The 19,852-nt window shown below is 31.4% G+C and overlaps 1 protein-coding gene across 1 annotated transcript; it reads right to left on the reverse strand.

Annotated features, from left to right (window-relative positions):
* Positions 1-209: 209 nt before the first annotated feature.
* LOC129318818 (acidic endochitinase-like) lies at positions 210-1,356 on the reverse strand. The gene has a single exon (XM_054963783.1). It carries the CDS (start codon positions 1,315-1,317, stop codon positions 424-426), a length of 894 nt encoding a protein of 297 aa, XP_054819758.1. The 5' UTR covers positions 1,318-1,356; the 3' UTR covers positions 210-423.
* Positions 1,357-19,852: the final 18,496 nt, after the last annotated feature.

The following is a 19,852-nucleotide window of genomic DNA, read 5'->3' on the forward strand; positions in this document are numbered from 1 at the left end:
TAGAAGAGGATCAATGAGCAATAAGAAGTTCTGAAAACAAATTTTTCCTTGAATAATAAAAGAAAATATTTGTTATTACTTTTTTCCCCGTTCAGTTTAGTTTATTAAACTAGTCATAGACGATGATATATGTTCACGTACGTAATCTACTTTTGCTTTACTGAATTATTTACGTGATAACGCACTAATCAGATCGAGATGCATGAAAGTCGAAATTGAAACTCTTTATATTTTATTATTTATTTCAAATTCATCTGTTACATGCGAAAGTTAAGTTTATTTCACTCATAATATATCCGTAGAAACAAACACTACCAATCTCCCACATATCATAAAGTAAACGGTATCACTGGATTTGGATCAACCTATTGATCCTTCTTAATTAGAAGTCTCCAATTCGAACTCAGGTACACAGATAAACGCTTATATTGAAGCCTTAATGGCGTCGCTATATCCACTTTTGAGATCGAAGGACCTGTCCCAGATCATGACTCCGCCGTACTTGGACGACTGCTTGATCGCCGGAAGAACCTGAAAAATCATCACGTCCGTTGGAATAAACCCACTTCCGGCAGCGTCCACCGATGCTGGAACCCCCAAGAACACCTGATCGGCCTGCACGGCGGTCCACTGGTTCCAAGCTGTCAAAAGGTTGTTAGTGTTTCCATTGTAGTGGCATTGATCGTTGTTGTAGAATTGAACCCAAATATAAGTGAACAACCCTGTTTTGATCGCAGAGTCCAAATAATAGATTTGTGGGGTTATCGGACATTGCGGTGCCGCCGAGAGAATCAGTTGTTGGTCAAAATTCTTCAAAGCTCTAGCCAGCTCGTCCCAGTGCTGCCCATCCCCCGTCTCGATGTCGAAGTCGATGCCGTCCAAAACGGCGTCGCCCAAGGGCCGTGAGTCGGAACTTCCTTTGAGGAAGTGGTCCCATAGATATTGAGCAACCTGGCCGGCGTCATCGGCAGAGCTCAGAGAGTAGCCTCCGGTGGCACCGCCGAGGGAGAGAAGCACTTTGATGCCATTGGCTTGGCAAGTTTTAATCTCTGAGCTAAAGACGGTGCAGGTGTTGCTGTCGGGATCACAGTGGCTGCCGAGGTTAAGTTTCGGCGTTTGGCCACCACCGAAGGTTGACAAGAAGGCTATGTTAATGAATTGGTACTTTCCGGTGTTGCAGGCGTCGACGAGGTGGCCTTCCTCGCCGTGTTGGCCCCAGTAGGTGGCGATTCCTGCAGCGTGAGACCTCTCAATGAAGGAAGAACAAAGCAAGAGAGGTAGGAATAGTAAAAGACAAACTTGTTTAACAGAAGCCATGTCTGTGTCAGAGCAATAATCTCTGGTGTATTAAGTGGCTTGAGTTAATTTGGCTGAGAGAAGAGAAGGATGATACTAATTTATAGTGTTTGGGATCAAGAAAAGTAAGAGAATCGAAACGTGCCTTGTGGGAAACTTAATCACGTAACTATGTAAGAGCATTCAAAGAAATTGCCGAGTTGTTGCCTGAAAAGTTCAGCCTGGCCTCGACTTGACTAAATAATATGAATGCATATAGTCAACTCAACTCAAAGGACACGGAAGCAAATCATACTTTTTTTTTTAAACCACTGTTCGGGTCCAAAAAACAATTAGGGAAAACCACTCCAAAGTCCCATGTAAGAATTCTAAGTATTCTAATAATAATAATTAGAAGGTATTTTAGAAATATATAAACTTTCCTATATAACGAATACATAAACTTAACATGTATCTAACCAAGTGTCTAATTAAAAGAACAAAAACAATATACTTTATACATTAATTTAATTTGAAATTCATTTTGTGTTTTAAAATTAAGGTGACTTATATGATGATTTTAAAAAATATAAGGAGCGAAATTGAAAAAATAATTAAACTTGAGAGATTAAATCGATAATTGAGATAAATTTAAGAGACTGAAATTTTTATTATCCTAATGGACAATCTTCACACTTACTAATATGAAGAGTTTGATAGGCTTGACTAAACAATATGAAAGGAAATATGCTCAAGTCAAACTCAAGTGACACGGAGTCTCATTAGCGACTTATAAACACCAGTCTTTCTCCACAAGTAATGTCATCTTATATTACACGAAAGACCTTATAATTTCAGAAAATTAAATCATATATTAAAAGTATGATTAATTTTCCCGTGACTATCATTCATGATTCAAGTGGTATGTTCTTATCATGTGCATTATTTTCGTCTGAGGAATTTTCAGTCGTGTGTAAAATGACGAAAAAAAGTCAAAATCCTCTTTGCCCATCAAAGTAAAAGACACGGCATATTTCTTTCACGGCAAGATCTTGTTGAAAAATTACAAATACATTAAATAATATCCATATACTAAGGAAAAAATAATTTTTCCTTTTTTAATGGAAGTATTGGAAAATATTTCGTGAATTTATTGCTTTATCTCAAACTATTGGCATGGCTAGACTTATTTACCAACTATTGCAACCTATGTCTTTATATTGATATAATTTTTTCAAACATTTTTTTCTTCGAACTATTTGAATTAAAACCTGATACTTTCGCTTCTAATGCAATTTGTTGAGAATTTGTATGAAAAACTAGGTCTGTAGAGAATAAAGCCAGATTATAAATTTTCAAATGAGCTTGTGATGCATCAATTTCAAAATGCGAAAAGCATAGACAGAAGAGCTGTAAATGTATATGAATTAACAGACTCTATTTCATGAGACTTATAAATGCATTCATTGATGTAATCATATCGTGATTGGCGGTACAATATGCATTTTCCAGATTCCCAATATTTTTAGTTTTTATTTCATTTAATATATCTTTTCTTAATATTGCTTTATTTTTCTAAAAAAATTTTACATTTCACTTTCATCCATTATCAGCGCAACGCATGCAAATTTCTTTTAAAGTTTATTAATTTTATTTCTAAATAAAATATTATTATTTTCAAAATTAATGAAACGACAGAAAATAAAATGAAGGGAAAAATGAAGCATAATAAAATTTTTAATAAATAAATTTAAAATAAAAAAGAACAAACAAAAGTGAAAAAATTTGAAGTAAAGTTAAGGATTACAAGAAAATTATAAATAAAAATTAAACTACCAATATGAGACACAATATAAAACTTGACAAAAATTTACGTCTAGTTATTCTTTAACTTTATGTAAGGTTTTATTTTGGATCTTTAATTTTATAAAATTTTCTAGTCCTCTAACTTGCACCCCATTAGTTAAATGAGTTTTTATGAATTTTATAAAATAAACTCAATATGTCAACATTTAATAATGTTTTGTTAACATTTAAAAGTTCATTGTCAACATTTTTTTAATAGAATTAACGGTATTAAGATTAAAAGGGTTGAAAAAATTCTTCATAAAATTAAGGAATTAAAATGAAACTTGTGAAATGTTAAACGACAGAAGACGTATATTTGCCATAAAGTTTTAAAAACCACTACAGTTAGTCCACACTGCAAATTAAAAATGTTATTCATGCCAACATAAGGTTTCGAATACTCTTATGGATGTATACTAGTAAATAATTTATATTTTCACACACACACACACACGCACACACACATATAACTAAGAAATTAAAATTATATTATTTCGTATAATTAAATTTTTTTGGTGAAATATATTAATTATTTCATTAATTATTTTCCGGCATATTTATGACATACGTAGGACCTGATTAATGGAAGCGGTTTCAGTGATCAACTGCTTATTCAAAAGCTAACAGACTTGAGTAGTTCTTTAGACATTATCTTTAAAGCTTTAGCTAGATCATCCCAATGCTAGTTTGAACCAACCACAATATCGAAATTGATGCCATCCAAAACCACACATTGCCAAGTGGCAGTGAACTGGATTGTTGATGAAATATGAATGAGATTCAATTAGTTTTATTTTAGATTTTCAAGATTATTCTATTAAGATTGTTTAAACAAGGATATTGAATATTATTCGCCCTCCTCCTTCATCAAGGGTAAACCCTAGGTTTCCCTAGTAGGGCTAAGAGTGGAACCTTTTTAAACCCAATTTACTTAGGACAAGGTATGTTGGTAGTACAGCCATCCTAAAGCCTCCATAATAATCAAATTTTCAAGGGCTTGGCGTAACGTGCACCCCTAAGGTTTGATCCCACAACCTCTCCTACTAAGTGAAGAAGTGGGCAACATTAGCACCACTGAGCTAATCAATTCAGTGGTACCAATGTTGACTACTTCTTTGCTTGATAGGAGAGGTTGTGGGATCGAACCTTATGGGTGTATGTTATGTCAAGCCCTTAGGAATTTGATCATTAGGAAGGCTTTGGGATGGCTGTATTATCAGCATACCCTATATCTTGAGTAAATTAAGTTCAAAAGGTCCCACTCTCTATCCCACCAAGGAAACCTGAGGGGTAAACTCTGAGAAGGGGGAGGGCAAACGGTGTGTATAAATATGGTTTGGACACAAAAATGTGGTTTGTATATGTGAAAAGTGAGCATGATCATGTTAGGGATTAGAAGTTCACTCATAGAGAGTCATGAAAGACCATATAGCATACATTCTCTTGAGTGCCTGATGGGGTATAGTGTTAGAGAATTTCTCTCTTGAATGCCCACTTAGGTGTGGTGTTGGAGATTTGTACTCCTGAGCATATGTGCAATGTAGTTTTGGAAATGACACCCTGATCATGTGTGATAGGGGAAACCATAGTGTGAAATAGGATAGAACATCTTTGGCTAAATGGTTCTACCAATGAAGGTGTGTTTGGATCAATATGTGTGATTGTTCTAGTGAAGTCTCTGGTTTCAGTCAGGATAATGCGGAGGATTAGATGGTAGATGATCATACTAGTGTGAAAATAACTTGTTGAAAGATGGATATGTTATTTATATGTATATCTATGTGAACTTTACTTATTTACAATTATATATATTAGTTGATAGTTGTGGGTTATTCTAATATTGAGATGTTTATTTCACCTTATGGTTACATTTTTACAAGTTTCGACAGTGAGCAGGCAAGGAAAAGATTTAGGCCAAGCATAGTTGAGCTATAGTTGTGCTACACGAGTCTGTGTAATGAGTTTGTCATGTTGTAAATAAAAATGTTATAAGTTGACATAGGGATTTCATTTACATGTTTAATGTGTTCATGGCCATATGTGTATCTTAGCCTGGGTATGTGTATATGTGGTAAAATGTGACTTATTGAGCTCAGATAGGAATATAGATGTGTAATGGGTATGGTTGGGGTGATTGTGTGGAGTACGTGGCCATGTATGCTATATGTATGATAGAGTAGGAAATATAGGCCTTATTATTTGAAAAAAGGCAGTTTGATGGCTAAAGATGTGTGGTTGTGTAACTTGGTTGATATTGTTGGTTAATTAGGTTAAATATATCCCATTGAATATGGTCAAGCCATTGATAATGGCTAATGATATGTAGGTTAGAATTAGGATACTTGGGTTAGGTGAAAATGACAAAAGTGGTTATTTTACATTTGAGTGTTCAATTTTCAAATAAAATATTAGATTGAAACCAAGCCTACATTACTAGATACATTATCAGATAAGCTTCATATAGACTCTTAAATCATTCCAATCGAACCTTATATGAAGACACGACAAGAGTCAAAAGTTTGTAAAAGTTAGTTGTCACTTATAGCAAAATCTGATACGTGAGTCACAGTGCATGTCACAGAGCGAGCCATTTTGGCTTTATATCACATTCTGTGATGCCTATGGCACGTGCCATGGCATATGGCTACTTTTTAGAAAATGCTATTTTGTTTCAAGTTTTCACATTGTGCAATGTTTTTGCAGCCTATAGGCTTCCATTAAGCATGAATATCTACTTTAAGATTTGCAATGGTTTTTAAAAGGGTTTGGGAACCCAAACAATTTTAAGAAGCTATTTTCAATATTATAATTACTTATCATTTTGATAATGTCAAGAGGTTTGAGGGGCCTCTATTTATGTTTATATGAATTATGTGTGATAATTTGGTAATGTTTGATAGATATTACATCTTATGAGGGCCTTACTTGTCATTCTCTTTAACTCCTAACTTATTGTTTGGAGCCTAATATTTGAATGACAACAATTAATTTTGTTGAAAGTTGGCCAACAGTGATATAATATATATTCATATAGATTTTTAAGATTAAGTTCTCACATGATTAAGCTTAAATTCTATACTTAACATAGCTTTTTCAAGTAACGTATAATTTTATTAGGGGCTAAACAACAAGAAACATCAAGAACATAGAAAAATCAACATAATAAATTGACTGCAAATATGAATGGTCCTAAACATATTTTCTAAGACATTAGACATGGGAAGTGAGATTACTAGAGTAGAGGTGAAGAGAGGGAAAGAGGGGATAGATTATTAGTACTCTCTCTAATCCTCTCTCTCTGTATAAGTCACATTACTGGAAAAATTGATGATCTTTTTTATAAATCAATTTGAATAAAAAGATAGACTTTTAATATTTCTTTTCAATTTTACCCTTTCTATTAGTCAATTTGTTTCTTTCTTGTTTCTTCTCTAAAAAAATATCAATAATTTAACTACTTTTATTTGACTTTGGTGAAGTATTTAAAAATGATTTATATCTAGAATTGAACATAGTAAATGAGAGTATAATATTTGGTAAAAAAGTTAATCAACTGGCATTAAATTTCTTAAACAATAGTAATTTCATAACACAAGGAGTATACACACAAACACACACAAGTGTACATGGAACTTATTCATGATATCCCTAAAAGGAGCATTACATTTTCACATGAGTGGAAAGCACTCTTAGTCGAACATACACACATATAATATAAGCTTTATTTAGGTTTCTAATGATGAACATGATCACTAGCTAATTTGGCACTGGTTGGCTTATACTTTGGAGGTGACTTGTGTTTTGGTGGAACCTCATCAGGTGCTTCAATTTTAGGCTCATTCTCTAGAGTGCTTAGAGCCTTGACTCTTGGTGGAGAGTTGATTAGCGGTAGTGCTTGGATTAGCAGTGGTTTCTATTGTTAATAAGGTGTTGGTGTGGAATCTCTGACAGATTGAGGCCATTTGTGTTGGTTGATTGATGGCTTCACATGAGCAAGAAAGGTTGCTAGGATTAAAAATAGCTCAACACAAACCAAAAGCACATCTAATAACACCTTGGCTAACATCTTAATTGCTCAGGGTTTATTTCTCTCTATTATAGAATGCAGATAGCATGGCTAGGAGTTCTCTGGCCTTTATATAATGTTGCAACATGAAAATTCCCATATCAACACTAACGTGTTTGAAAAAGTTTTCAAGGGTCATAGCAATTATTTTCAGTGTTGAAAAACTAAGCAAGTATTCAACTGATTGAGGTATTAAACCTTGCATGGTTGGACCATTTTTAATTAAAATAATATAAAATTTAAAGATTATGTATGCAAAATAAAAATATTTAAGACAATATTTATTCATGCTTCTTATAATACATGGCAAATTTAAGCTTAATCCCACTAACATTATAATAAAATACTATTTGTTTTCACCACAAATTACCAAGATTTACAAGATATGTTAGTCTAAAATTTTCAATTTCAAACATACTTAGTATGATGAACATAATTTTTTAAACTATGTGAGTTGGTTAAAATTTTTCTATATTTTAAAATGGAGGGAGTATGTCACATTAATTATAGAACAAACTAATACAAGCTTCCATGATTAATAAAAATTACCATATATATATATATATATATATTTATAACACTAGAGAAAAAACAATCACAAGACATATAAAAACATAAAATAGTATTGTTTTGGCCTATTGAGATCTTTTTTAAAAAAAGTGAAAAATTTATTCTTGATTAGTTTTATCAATTTTCATTGTTTTGATCAACTCTATTTTGGTTGATTCACTTTTCATCTTGTTCTTATAATTGGCTGAACTAGACTAAAGGCTAGTTATTGTCAGTTAAATTGGCCAATCTTATTCAATTCTTACAATCATGGTATTATTTCCAAGCCATTTGATGACCTATTTGGGATTGAGATTGAAGTTTGGGTAGGGAGAAATTTTAATTCCACTTTTGTCATTGAAGAGTTGAACATATTGGAATTCAAAATTTGAATTTCAATCTTTCCTATGTCTGTTTTATAAGAAGACCTTAGCAAATATTTTCATGTGATTGAAAAGATATTTACAATTAGTTAAATGCCTGCAAAAAAATTTTAATTTACAACTTTTCAAAATCACCATTTGATTGATAGAATAGTTTAGTAAGGAAGGAAGAAAAGATGGAAAAGCTATCAGTTAAGTTAGGAGTTAAAGAGAGACAAAGGTGCTTTTAAAAAATGAGTTATAAATATTTTATTAAATTTTTTAAAAAATCTTGAAGTACCAATGATTATTTTCTTATAAATAGAAGTAGAAGAGTAATTAATTCAAAATTATTATTTGGAGCCCATTTGATTGATAACAACTAATTTTAATCAAATTTTGTTCACGTTGATTTTACAATTAAACAGATTAATTTTGGGAGAATGACTTTTAAGACCCTCTCAAGGAAATTTGTCATAATAAGGGTCCATCAGTTATGCATAGGGCATTATCTTGTGAAGACACATATGTATTATTGTTAAAAACTCAACCTTAACTTTGAAGTTTTTGTTAGGGTTTCCTTAAAAATTTAAAAATTAATGTTTAGCTTTTTAACAACAACATATATGTGTTTTCATAATACAATATTTAGTGCAAAACTGATGGGCCTTTATTGTGATAAATTCCTTTGTGAGGGCCTTAAATGTCATTCTCCTATTAATTTTTACCATCATACACATGTTTATATATTTACTTAAAATAAGGTTAGATGAAAATTGTTACAACAATACCACTTGATTTTATTTTTATTATATACATTGATATTGATGTTGATGATTTTTTTTTCATTGTCATGCAAACCTAAGGGTAATATTATGAGTCCAATATTAAAAAGCCTTACAAGTGAAGTAGGATTTATAAGTTCAAGGGGCTCTCCATTCAAATGGGTTAGTCTTTTAAGATAAACTCTTCCTTTAAACTTGTACTCATAACAATAGTGCTTTCAATGAAAGGTCTATATCATGAAAATAACTACTCATGGAGGGTTTTGATCAATAGAAGATCGAGAGAAGTACGATGGAGTAAAGCTACTAGGGACGCTGGCTCTCGAATGAGGTGGCATTGTTAAGTCTAACATTGAGGCATAATTTGATTAATGAATATTTTAAAAAAAGTTATCACAAGAATAGTAGGGTTGAAGTAGAATAATGGATATGGATAGCTAGCCAGAGTAGGAAATAAAGATGGTTGAACTAAAAAATGAATTAATTAATAATCACAAAATTGAGACTAAATCTTTATAATATGAAGACTATGATTTTTTTTGGTTCTTTGGCCCATAAATATTTGGGCTACGATTTCATGTAAAGCACATTCAGTACTCAAGGGCTCTTGTCAAAAATCAAAAAATTTCTAGAGCCAAAGAAATAGTATAAATACATTTAGTACTTATGGAATAATGCCTAGAACTAAGAAATGAGTCGGTTAAAGTCCAAAAGAGTCCAAAATAGACTAGGAGGAATAAGTATATATAGGTATTTCTTAGGAGAGTAATAGTGGCATCTAAGATTAGCCTTAAAGAATAATCACTATAGTTTCTAAATTAATCAGAAGTAAAGTTATCTAACAACTTTATTCTCAAGTATTTAGCCTCAAATTGAGATCCCAAGAGTCACAATTGATCTAAAAAGGGCTAAGTGAAATTGTAGTTAGATCTCAAGATCTCACATATAAATCCCATGATCACATTAAACTTACATATAGTACAAAGTTACTCACTCACAGAGTACAACAATTCTCTAGGAAGATAATAACCTAGGATGATTTTAGAATACAAAGATAACTACCTAGGAAGAGTCTAGATAAATATTATAGAGAGAGTACCCTTGACAAATCTTCACATGCAATTTAAAAGTCAATTTTTAAAGTTTACAAATCTTTTAGAAATTCACAACTTAACTTGTGTTTATGTAATTTATAACTGAGTTTGTCTTAATTAATTTATAAATCCTTTTCCAAAATTTATAAGTCCTCCTTTCAAAATTTATAGCATAACTAGTGTATCCAAGATTTATAAATGAATATGTTTTTCAATACCAATTGAGTTTCAAATTAAAATAGTGTGATAATTTATAAGTCTTTGACCAAAATTAATGAGTCATCGTTATGGAATTTACAATTTATAAATATGTTTCTTAGATAATCTAATGTAGCTTAAATTCCATTAAATCTAACCACCATTTTATCTGTATGGGGATATATGTCAGAATCTGAAAGTTGAGGGTGTGATTTTTAAACATCTAAAGATGAGGGATTTTCTATGCAATTGAGCTAAAGCTAAGAGCAATTACGGGTACTTTGCCCTGTTCAAAAATTAATCTTTCTCATCCAAAAATGCAAAAGAACAAAAAACAAAAAATAGAAAACAGAAAACATTCATTAAAATTTCAACTTTCAACTTTAGTGATTTTTTGGCCCAAAAAAGTTTCAAGTGCTTTGCCTCAATTGGCCCAAAAAAATTCACTTTGCATAAAAAATGACACTTGATTGATTTTTTTTTTATTAAGATAGGTTTGGTTTGGTTTTTAGGAAGTGGTTTATATATGGATCAAGTTTTAATATTTTTAACATATAAAATTATATATTAAGGCTAAGCATAACTTTTTATTCCCTTTTTTCTTTCATATTACAACTTCAAGTCACATTCTCACTTTTCATTTATGAATGGAAATGAATGTCACGTCCAAATTAACAATATTCAAATTTCATGATCAATAAATATCATGGTATATGCATTTGTAAGTAACAAAAGTTAAGTTTCATTATAACTTGTCTCAATGTCTATAATTAACATGAATTTTATCAATAGTGTGTGTATTTATATATTCAAGTAATATTTGTACCTTCTTGAGTTTTCAACATGGAGATTGAACAACCTAAATCCAAATTTCAATCCTCAATACAATGAGCAAACTTGATTGCCCCACTCCAAACCAAGTTCCTCTCTTATATATTTCACTAAACACTTTATGGGCATCAATTTCCAAACCAGTCAATCAAACTTCTTAGTCTTTATATCTCTTGTCCAAATATTTCCAGTCATCAATACTTAAATTTACAATGCTTCTTAATAAGACAATTCCCTAAACAAATAAATTTAACTAAAGAAAACTAAATCAATCTAAACTTAACTTTTCCTCTAGCGGCAGCCAAAGTAATTGAAGAGAAATTATCTTTTTAGAAGATACCTTGGAACTTAAATTTAAGCTTACTTGATATTCCAATCTACCCTACACCTCTCTAGCAGCCCCTAAAATAGAGATGGAGGATAAATCAATTTTTAAATGTGCATACACCTCACGGACAGCCACTCTAACAGAGAAGGAAGATCAATCATTTATATGTGTGTGTATAGAAATATATATATACACATATATATATGTATGTATGTATACTGCCATAAGCTCCACAATACACACATAAAGCAATCAATGATAATAAAATCATAGCGCAAACATCTAACACATACCCACAGAATCAGGGAAGAGGAATTGAGAAATTGACATTGTCCCAAGCAAAAATACTTATGATTCACTCTCTAACAGTGGCGCTGAACCAGGAAAAAGAAATGGAAGCTGAACAAATATACACTCATCCATCTTGCGCGAGAGCCAAAACAGGGGAGGAGGAAGAATGACAGTGGGATAGAAGAACCTCTATGGCAGCGAGCATCAGTGACGTGAGGTAGAGAAAATGATGAAGAACTCTGACACTCCCTCTTAGCAATACAGCAAAGGAGGGGGAGGAAAGTTTCATTCACGGTCACCGGTGATGGCAAGAGGGAGAAATTTTGATCTGTTACAGCAACCAGAGAGGGAAGAAACGAGGAACTACAATGAACACTCTCAAGCTTGCCGGTCAACTAGACGGAATCAAGAAGAGGACGAAGAGATCTAATGAGGAAGGACAAGCACTCTCTCCTCTGGTCTGGCATGTTCGAAAGAATGAAGAGAACGCTGAAGAATGAACCCAAATCCTGCATTAATGTGTCTGCCCTTTTCTTGTTTGTTTTTTTATAGGGCAAAATTTTAATTGCGAAAAGCTAAAGCAAAATAATAAAAATTTTCAGTCTTGGTCTTTGGAAGATTCAAACCCAAGACCGATTAAATAAGTGATCGCATAATCTCCATTAAACCGGCTGTTTTTCTCGCCAAATTTGTTCAAAAAATTAATAAAAATACTCCTAAAATATATCATTACCTATTTTAAATTTTACTTAAAAATTATGGGTTATTACAATTTAAGTGTCTTTGTTGCACTCTCCACAACTGCACAAGCCATGACAAGTAATATAATATTACTATTATTTCCATGAAGATTTATTTAAAAATAGGATCAACCAAAAAACTTAGCAAAAATTTGGTTAATAGACACGTTTACAACAGGGCAGAAAAGAATGAGTTTTTAAATGTTTAGGAGAGGAAAATAACCAAAAGGCAAGTTCAAAACACGTGCAGGCCTAACATGAATAATTTGCGAGCAAAAATAACCCTAAACCCTATATAATAACTATGCATGCATTTTGAAAACTTTAATTGCCACTCTTTTTTTCCTTTGACATAATTTTTTTATGCAACAAAATTCTAAGTATTGAGTTTTTCTTGTGTTAATTGTCATATATGCAGGAGAAATTCCCAACGAGATTAGTAGTCTTACAAATCTGAATAAATTATACTTGAGTACTAATCAATTGTCCAATCACATACGAAAAAGCATTGGGATATTGACAATGCTTCAAGAGCTATCTCTTGACAACAATAACTTAGAAGGTATATGCTTTTATATAAGTGCTCTTCACTTTTCTTTTACTACGATATCTTATACATAAGCAATCAGTAGATTTAGTACCTTTTGGCTGCATATCAAGAGAGAGATTTGGAACTTAGACAATGCTTCAATGGGTGTATATATTCTCTTGAGTTTAACAACATAGAAAGTAATCGATGAAGTAGTAGTGTTACTATCATTCTTTTTAAAATGGCTCTATCATTGTAAACATGACAAAAGTGTTGTTTATTTTACTTTAACTTTTTATGCACTGACACTATATGTTCTATTTTTTTTTTTTCATTGCAAGAAATATTCTCAATGAAGTTAGAAGCCTTGCACATCTAAAAATTATAGACCACCTATCAGTTAATCAATTATCAGGCCACATACCAAGAGACATTGGAAATAATTTAGAAGGTATATCTTTACCCCCAATATTGCGCTACTATCATTTTTTCTGTTAATATGATATTCTATGCATCAGCTATATATCATGCATATTAATAGTGGTTTTTCTTCTTTTGTTTCCATGATACAAGAGATGTTTATATATAGATATATTGGGGACTATGCCATTAAGACTACTTCAATGGTTATATATTTGTTGTAAGAGATAGTGGCTACATGACTAAGATATTGACTACATACCATGAGGCATTAGAAATTTAACTATACTTTATAGGGAAAATCACTCTAAGGTCCCATGGAAGCCTTAAAATACGTTGAGGTCCCATGAATTCAAGAAATCATTGCTAGATCCCAATGAACTTAAGGGTGAATAAGTCTGAAAATGAAATTACCCATTTACCCTGCATTTGAAATACTTGAAAATTAGTTTGTTTCCCAGTAACCCACGAAAGCCGAAACCCATAGTGAATGGTTCTGTGTTCCTCATTCTAACATCTTTCAAAGTTCATCGCCGACCACCGTTCTCACATTCGCATTCTGTCGGAGAAGACTATTATCACGCCCCAAAACTAGAGGGTAACTGGCATGAAATGTGAACCTTATCATATATCCTTTAAACCTTAAATTGAGAAATCTTTCCATTTTTAAAAACATAGTTGAATTTGTACTAAGAATTATAACATACTTAATAAAAATCATTATAATAAAAGTTTCAACATTTTTGAAAAAATTTCAGTAGACAACATATAACAAAATAGAATCCTAGTTATAGGTTATGTGGAGCATCTAACCTTACTTCAAAATAAAATACATGAATTCAAATATTTACATCAAAAGAAGATAGTACTAAACAAAATTCCACATAGAACAGTTGTATGCCCCTCAAAGGTCAGCGAGAGGATCAGCATCAAATAATAAATCTGAGACCAAAATAAATTTTTAGTGAATAGCATCCCAACAATAAATAATTAAATATGCATAAAAAGAAAGTTTAACAAATTATGTGTAATAGAAATAATAATTTTTGCAAACAAATATTTAATAAACTTCATCATAAAAGAACTCTGTGTAACTTTAAATAAATTCTTGATTCATTAAAATATCATATCAAATGTTATTATCATGTAATTTCAATAAAACAAATAATTGCATTAAATAATTATAAATATGCCATTAATCAAAATCAATGAAAAATAGATCCATCAAATAATAAAAAACTCATAATTATAAGAACTTATTAGAATAAGTAACAAACATGGACACACAATCCATGAGGGTAAATAACCAAATACGGCTTATGCCACGAAAACAAACGTAGACACATAGTCCATGAGGTTAAGTAACCAAACATAGCTTGAGCTACGAAACAAATGTGGACATGTTCTACGAAGGTAATGCTAACTAAATGCGACTCGGAGCCACGAAATCAAATGCGGTATTAGACCCACGAGCAACAAATGTGAGTGCGACACTCACAAAAGTCAAACTAGTTAGTCATTGACCATGGCACGCCAAGGGTTAACGGAATTGCCGTTAGCAACTAATGTTCTATATAAGGTCCCCCTTCAAATCTATTTTCAAACATGCTAAGAAAATCATCACTTTTAAAATAAAATTTTCATTTTCAATGTTAAACTCGCATGAATCATTTTTCTAAAGTAGTTCAATAATTTCAGAATGAAATCCCATAAGTAAAATCCAAACTTATATTTACTGATTAACTAAAATAATCAATTCTAGAAAAATAATTTCATGAAATAAAGTAATTTAATCACAAATATCTAATAATCACATTGTTGTTGTAAAAAAAAGAATTTGCATAAAAATATAATATTTTAATGAAGGAAATTTTTAGTGAAATATCAGTTAGGACGCTATCCACTTACTGAAATTTCTTGAATTCAAGGATTTACCTTTCCATATCAATTAAATTTCTCCTCCTCCAAATATCCTATAAATTAAAATTAGATTGTTTTTAAAATAAACTATATATAATTTCAATTATTTTCTCCCAACATCTCTACTATCAAAATGTTGCTATAGTAAATTTGAAATTTTAAGAGAAAACTTTACACATAAAATCCTTCAAAAGCCATAGCTCAACACTCCATTAAATTACCATCTTCACTTAATCTTTTTTGTCAAACACCAACCATGTATCATTTTCAACCCCCTCATAAGGTCTTTTAAAATTCCAATCTCTTATCACACAATTCATCCACAACCATATAATTTTTTTTTCAAGAATTCAAATAGTTTGACATTAATCTCATGCTCAAATTTCATTTGGGGTCTCCAACTTAATTTCATAGAGCATTAGTACTCAACTTGGATATATCACTCACAAGGATTAATAAAGTAAAAAAAATATGTACTAATTTTTTTAAATTTTTTTTTCAAGCTCAAGCAACTTCTTTCTCTTATATTCTATTTCCCAAAATTCTCTAATGTATAAATAAATAAGTAAATTAGCTTCCTAACTCCAATCTCTTCATTGAATAATCTTAACTTAGAAAATTAAAGCATCATCTTCGACATTTCACATGATAGCACTAAACCAGAATTTCAACTTCAATTTAATTTCTATCCTTCTCGTACAGTCACGACAACAACAAGTAAAAAGGAGAAGTTGGATCCTCAATTATCCATTTAGTCATTTACACAAAAACAACTATGAGAAATAAGTGGGCTCAAGACTTCTTTACCTCCATTAAAACTGGCATACAATAAGGAGGAAGTAGTGAAAACTGTGCAAGAGAAGAGTGTCAGCCAACAAAAATGAAAATTTAACAACATTTATTCACTAAATCCTTAACTCAAGTATTATTACAAACCCTTGAGAGCATTACTCAAATTTCAATTTACAATAAGCCTTTCCATATTAACTTTCTCATCAACATTTAACTTAACATCCCAATAAAATTATATAAAGTATCAACTAATTCAAATTAGCTCTTAATTTCTCAAAAGATTCACGGTAGCAACAAGAAAGAAAAATAGAGGTAGAATCTTCGATCACAAAAGGAGAAATAAGAAGCTTACCATATGCATGTGTAATGGCTAGAACTGAGGAGAAAGAGAGGTTTCAGGCGAGACACATATACGCACGCCAACCCTAAATAAGGGAATAGCAGATGACGATGACAAGGGAGGAGGATTAGTGACTCAATCCCCTACAATAGCTGATAATGTAGAAGAAGAGAAGAGTAGCAAGTGGCAATGATAGCAACGAGAATAGTCAATGGTAATGTATAAGAAGCAATCGACTCGGTGAAGGGAAGGAAAATTTTAGACACTCCATCTCGCTCTCTCCCCCTTCACATGCTTTGTTTTTTTTTCAAATGGCAGAGGGATAATAACAAGGGAGAGAAGATGGTGACTAGGGGCACACATAACAATGAGAGATCACCCGAAGCTTTGAGAGGCACATGGGGAGACAGAAATGATGAACTAGATTGAGAGTCGAAGGATTTAGAAATTATTTTTTTTCCTGACATGTGCGTATGATTGAGAGAAAAAGAAATATGAACATTAAGGAAATTAGGAATATTACAAGAAAAGGCATAAAGAAAATTACAAAAAGGATATAAAATTTTTTATAATTTAAACAAAAATGAAACCATACTTTTGGTAGATAAAATTCGAACTTGCGACCTTCAAGTAAGCAACCAACACACATTTCATCAAGCCACCACTCACCATTTTCTATAAAACTAAAACAATTAAAAAAAATATAAATTAGAAGAGAAATTTATTTAATTTAAATTTTATGGTCATTACAACTATCATGTCTCTTATTAGAGAGTCCAAGACTAGGAGTAAATAAAGAAAGTAGCAACCTATCACTTTATGACTTAGATATGCCTTAACTGCCATTATCGAACTATCTTTATAGTAGTCTAACCTGGCAAATGAATTTCTTAGATCCTAAAGAAGATATACTTTTGACTTGCTTAAGGATAATGGTATAATTGTTTGTAAACAAAAAGAAAAAAGGAGATAATGATCAGCTGTATAATGACCAAGGTTATATGAACAGTTTCTAAAATTACTACTAAAGTTTCCCATTTCATCTTTGGGGACTTAAAATAATCAAGTATGTTTCTTGGTTGTTACAAAAGTGTAGCTGTGCATGAGATTTTTGTAATCAACTGTAATCATGGTTTTTCTTGTCAAGATGTTGGTGCATTGATGACAGAATTCTTAATTATACTTAAAAATCTATAATTTTAAATATCTATAAATTTCTTCATTGATGACAACTGCTTTCTTTATTGACAACAACCATATACTCTATTGACAAAAAACATTTATTCCATGAATGACAACTAATTACTCCAATGACTACAACCATAAACTCTATTGACAATAACAATATGGTCCATTGACTAGTGAACCATTTTTCTCTGTGACTTGTGTTTTCTCTTCTTTATGGATATTAATAAACAATGCTAGTGCAAAAATGTTTTAAGTTGGAACTTAATATTAATGACTAGTATGGAAAAATCTCTTTTCAACATATCTAATTAAACTTTTCTATTTTTTTCCAAATAAAGGAAGATGGAAGAGAAAGTAAAGACAACAGTGAAAAAATATACTGTTCCATTTCATATGCACTACTCTCTTAGTCAATTTATTAAAGTAGCAAAGTTGTGAAGGTAAATAAATGAAAATTATAAAAAAAGGGTAGAGAAGTAGGATTCAATAGACTACTTGATGTGTCTTGTAAAAAGTTTTTTGATGAAACTTTAGGATATAATTTTATTGATAATCTGTCTTTTTATATAGTTAGCCCATTTTGTGTAGTTAACTTGGATAATAATGTTATGAATGCTTATTACAAGTTTGTAAATGTGACAAATATTAAATGTTGACAAGTTTTATCACGTTATTGATAAGTAGTTTTAATATATTGATAAGCTATTAATTCACCATTAACAAGTGCTGAGGCACTAGGTGCTGTTATTCCTTTCAAAAATTAACCAGTTAAAGAACATGTTGACTACTTGCCATTAGAAATAACAAGTGATTATAACTATATTAAAAAGGTAATTATTTACCATTAATAAGTGCTGACGCACTAGGTGCTATTATTCCCTTTAAAAATTAACAAGCTGTAAGTACCTGTTGACTACTTACCGATAGCAACTGACAAGTGGTTATAACTATATTGACAAGGTATTAATTCACCATTGACAAGTGTTAAGGAAACTAGGTACTATTATTCCCTTTAAAAATTAACAAGATTCAAGAACATGTTGACTACTTGCCGTTGGCAATTGACAAGTGGTTATAACTATATTTACAGGCTATTAATTTACCATTAACAAGTGATGAAGCACTAGAAGCTATTATTCCCTTCAAAATCAACCAGGTGCAAGAACCTGTTGAGTACTTGCCATTGGTCATTGATTACAAGGTATCACTTCATTTATAAACTACGCATTCGCTATTGACAAATGCTAATATATTGGTGTGTAATAAACAAAAAAAACTAAACAAAAATAAATTCTAGATACATAAACAAAAAATACACTTGTCTCTAATATTTTCTAGCATGGATTAGGATTCTTGTAAGTCTTGAAGGTATGACCAGTCTTATAGCATCTTTCACGATGATAAATCCTTTGTTTTAGAATTAAGATTCCCTTCTTTTATCTTTTGACCTACCTGAAGGCCTTCTAGTCATTGGTGTCCCCCTTATATGGAAAAAATATAATATATGTTCTCTAGAAGAACTTGCCATCTTACAGGTCAACCTGCACCATACACAGTGTATTAACAAATACACATAGTGTATTAACAACACATTCATCCACTATTGACAAGATGCAGTGTTGTTCATAGCAGAGATTTTCAACAAAATAAGCTTGCATCAAATGCTTGAAAATAATATATAAATGTCTCATATGAAAAAAAACATAACATAATACATGTTTTCAGTAGTACTTACATTCTTACAAGTTAACCAGCACAATACAGTGTATCGACAACTATCATATCATATTAACAACACAAGAAAATACTATTGACAACATGTAGAGTTATTCATATCAGATATTTTTCAACGTATCAATGTTACATCAGATTATTACATATATTAGCTTTGCAAACCAAATGATGCAAGTATACCCAAAAAGCATCATCCTATCCTTATACAATAATGAATCATTAACACACAAGAAATTATTTACCCAGCAAACAATGGATATGCTACTATCAATCAATGATTTACCCAATTCTACGACCAACAATTGTTTACTTAGAAAAATTGTTTTTGTCAATGAAATACTACTGTTACAGGTGAAATACTCCTACCTTGCTTAGATAAAGACAAGGGTTGTAACTATAGATTTAAGGAAGTGAACATTACTCTACCATGATCAACGAGCATTGATATGCAGCAATCTTCAGTATATCTGATCATGGTTTCGTAAGACGTGCAGGCACAAGCAAAATCTCATTTTTAATACTAGAGGGCAAATGGATAATTTCATTTTCAAACTTATTCACC

This window comes from Prosopis cineraria, unplaced genomic scaffold (assembly GCF_029017545.1).
Source record: "Prosopis cineraria cultivar Desert tree isolate PC_DT_omini unplaced genomic scaffold, ASM2901754v1 PC8, whole genome shotgun sequence".
NCBI classification, from domain to species: Eukaryota; Viridiplantae; Streptophyta; class Magnoliopsida; order Fabales; family Fabaceae; genus Prosopis; species Prosopis cineraria.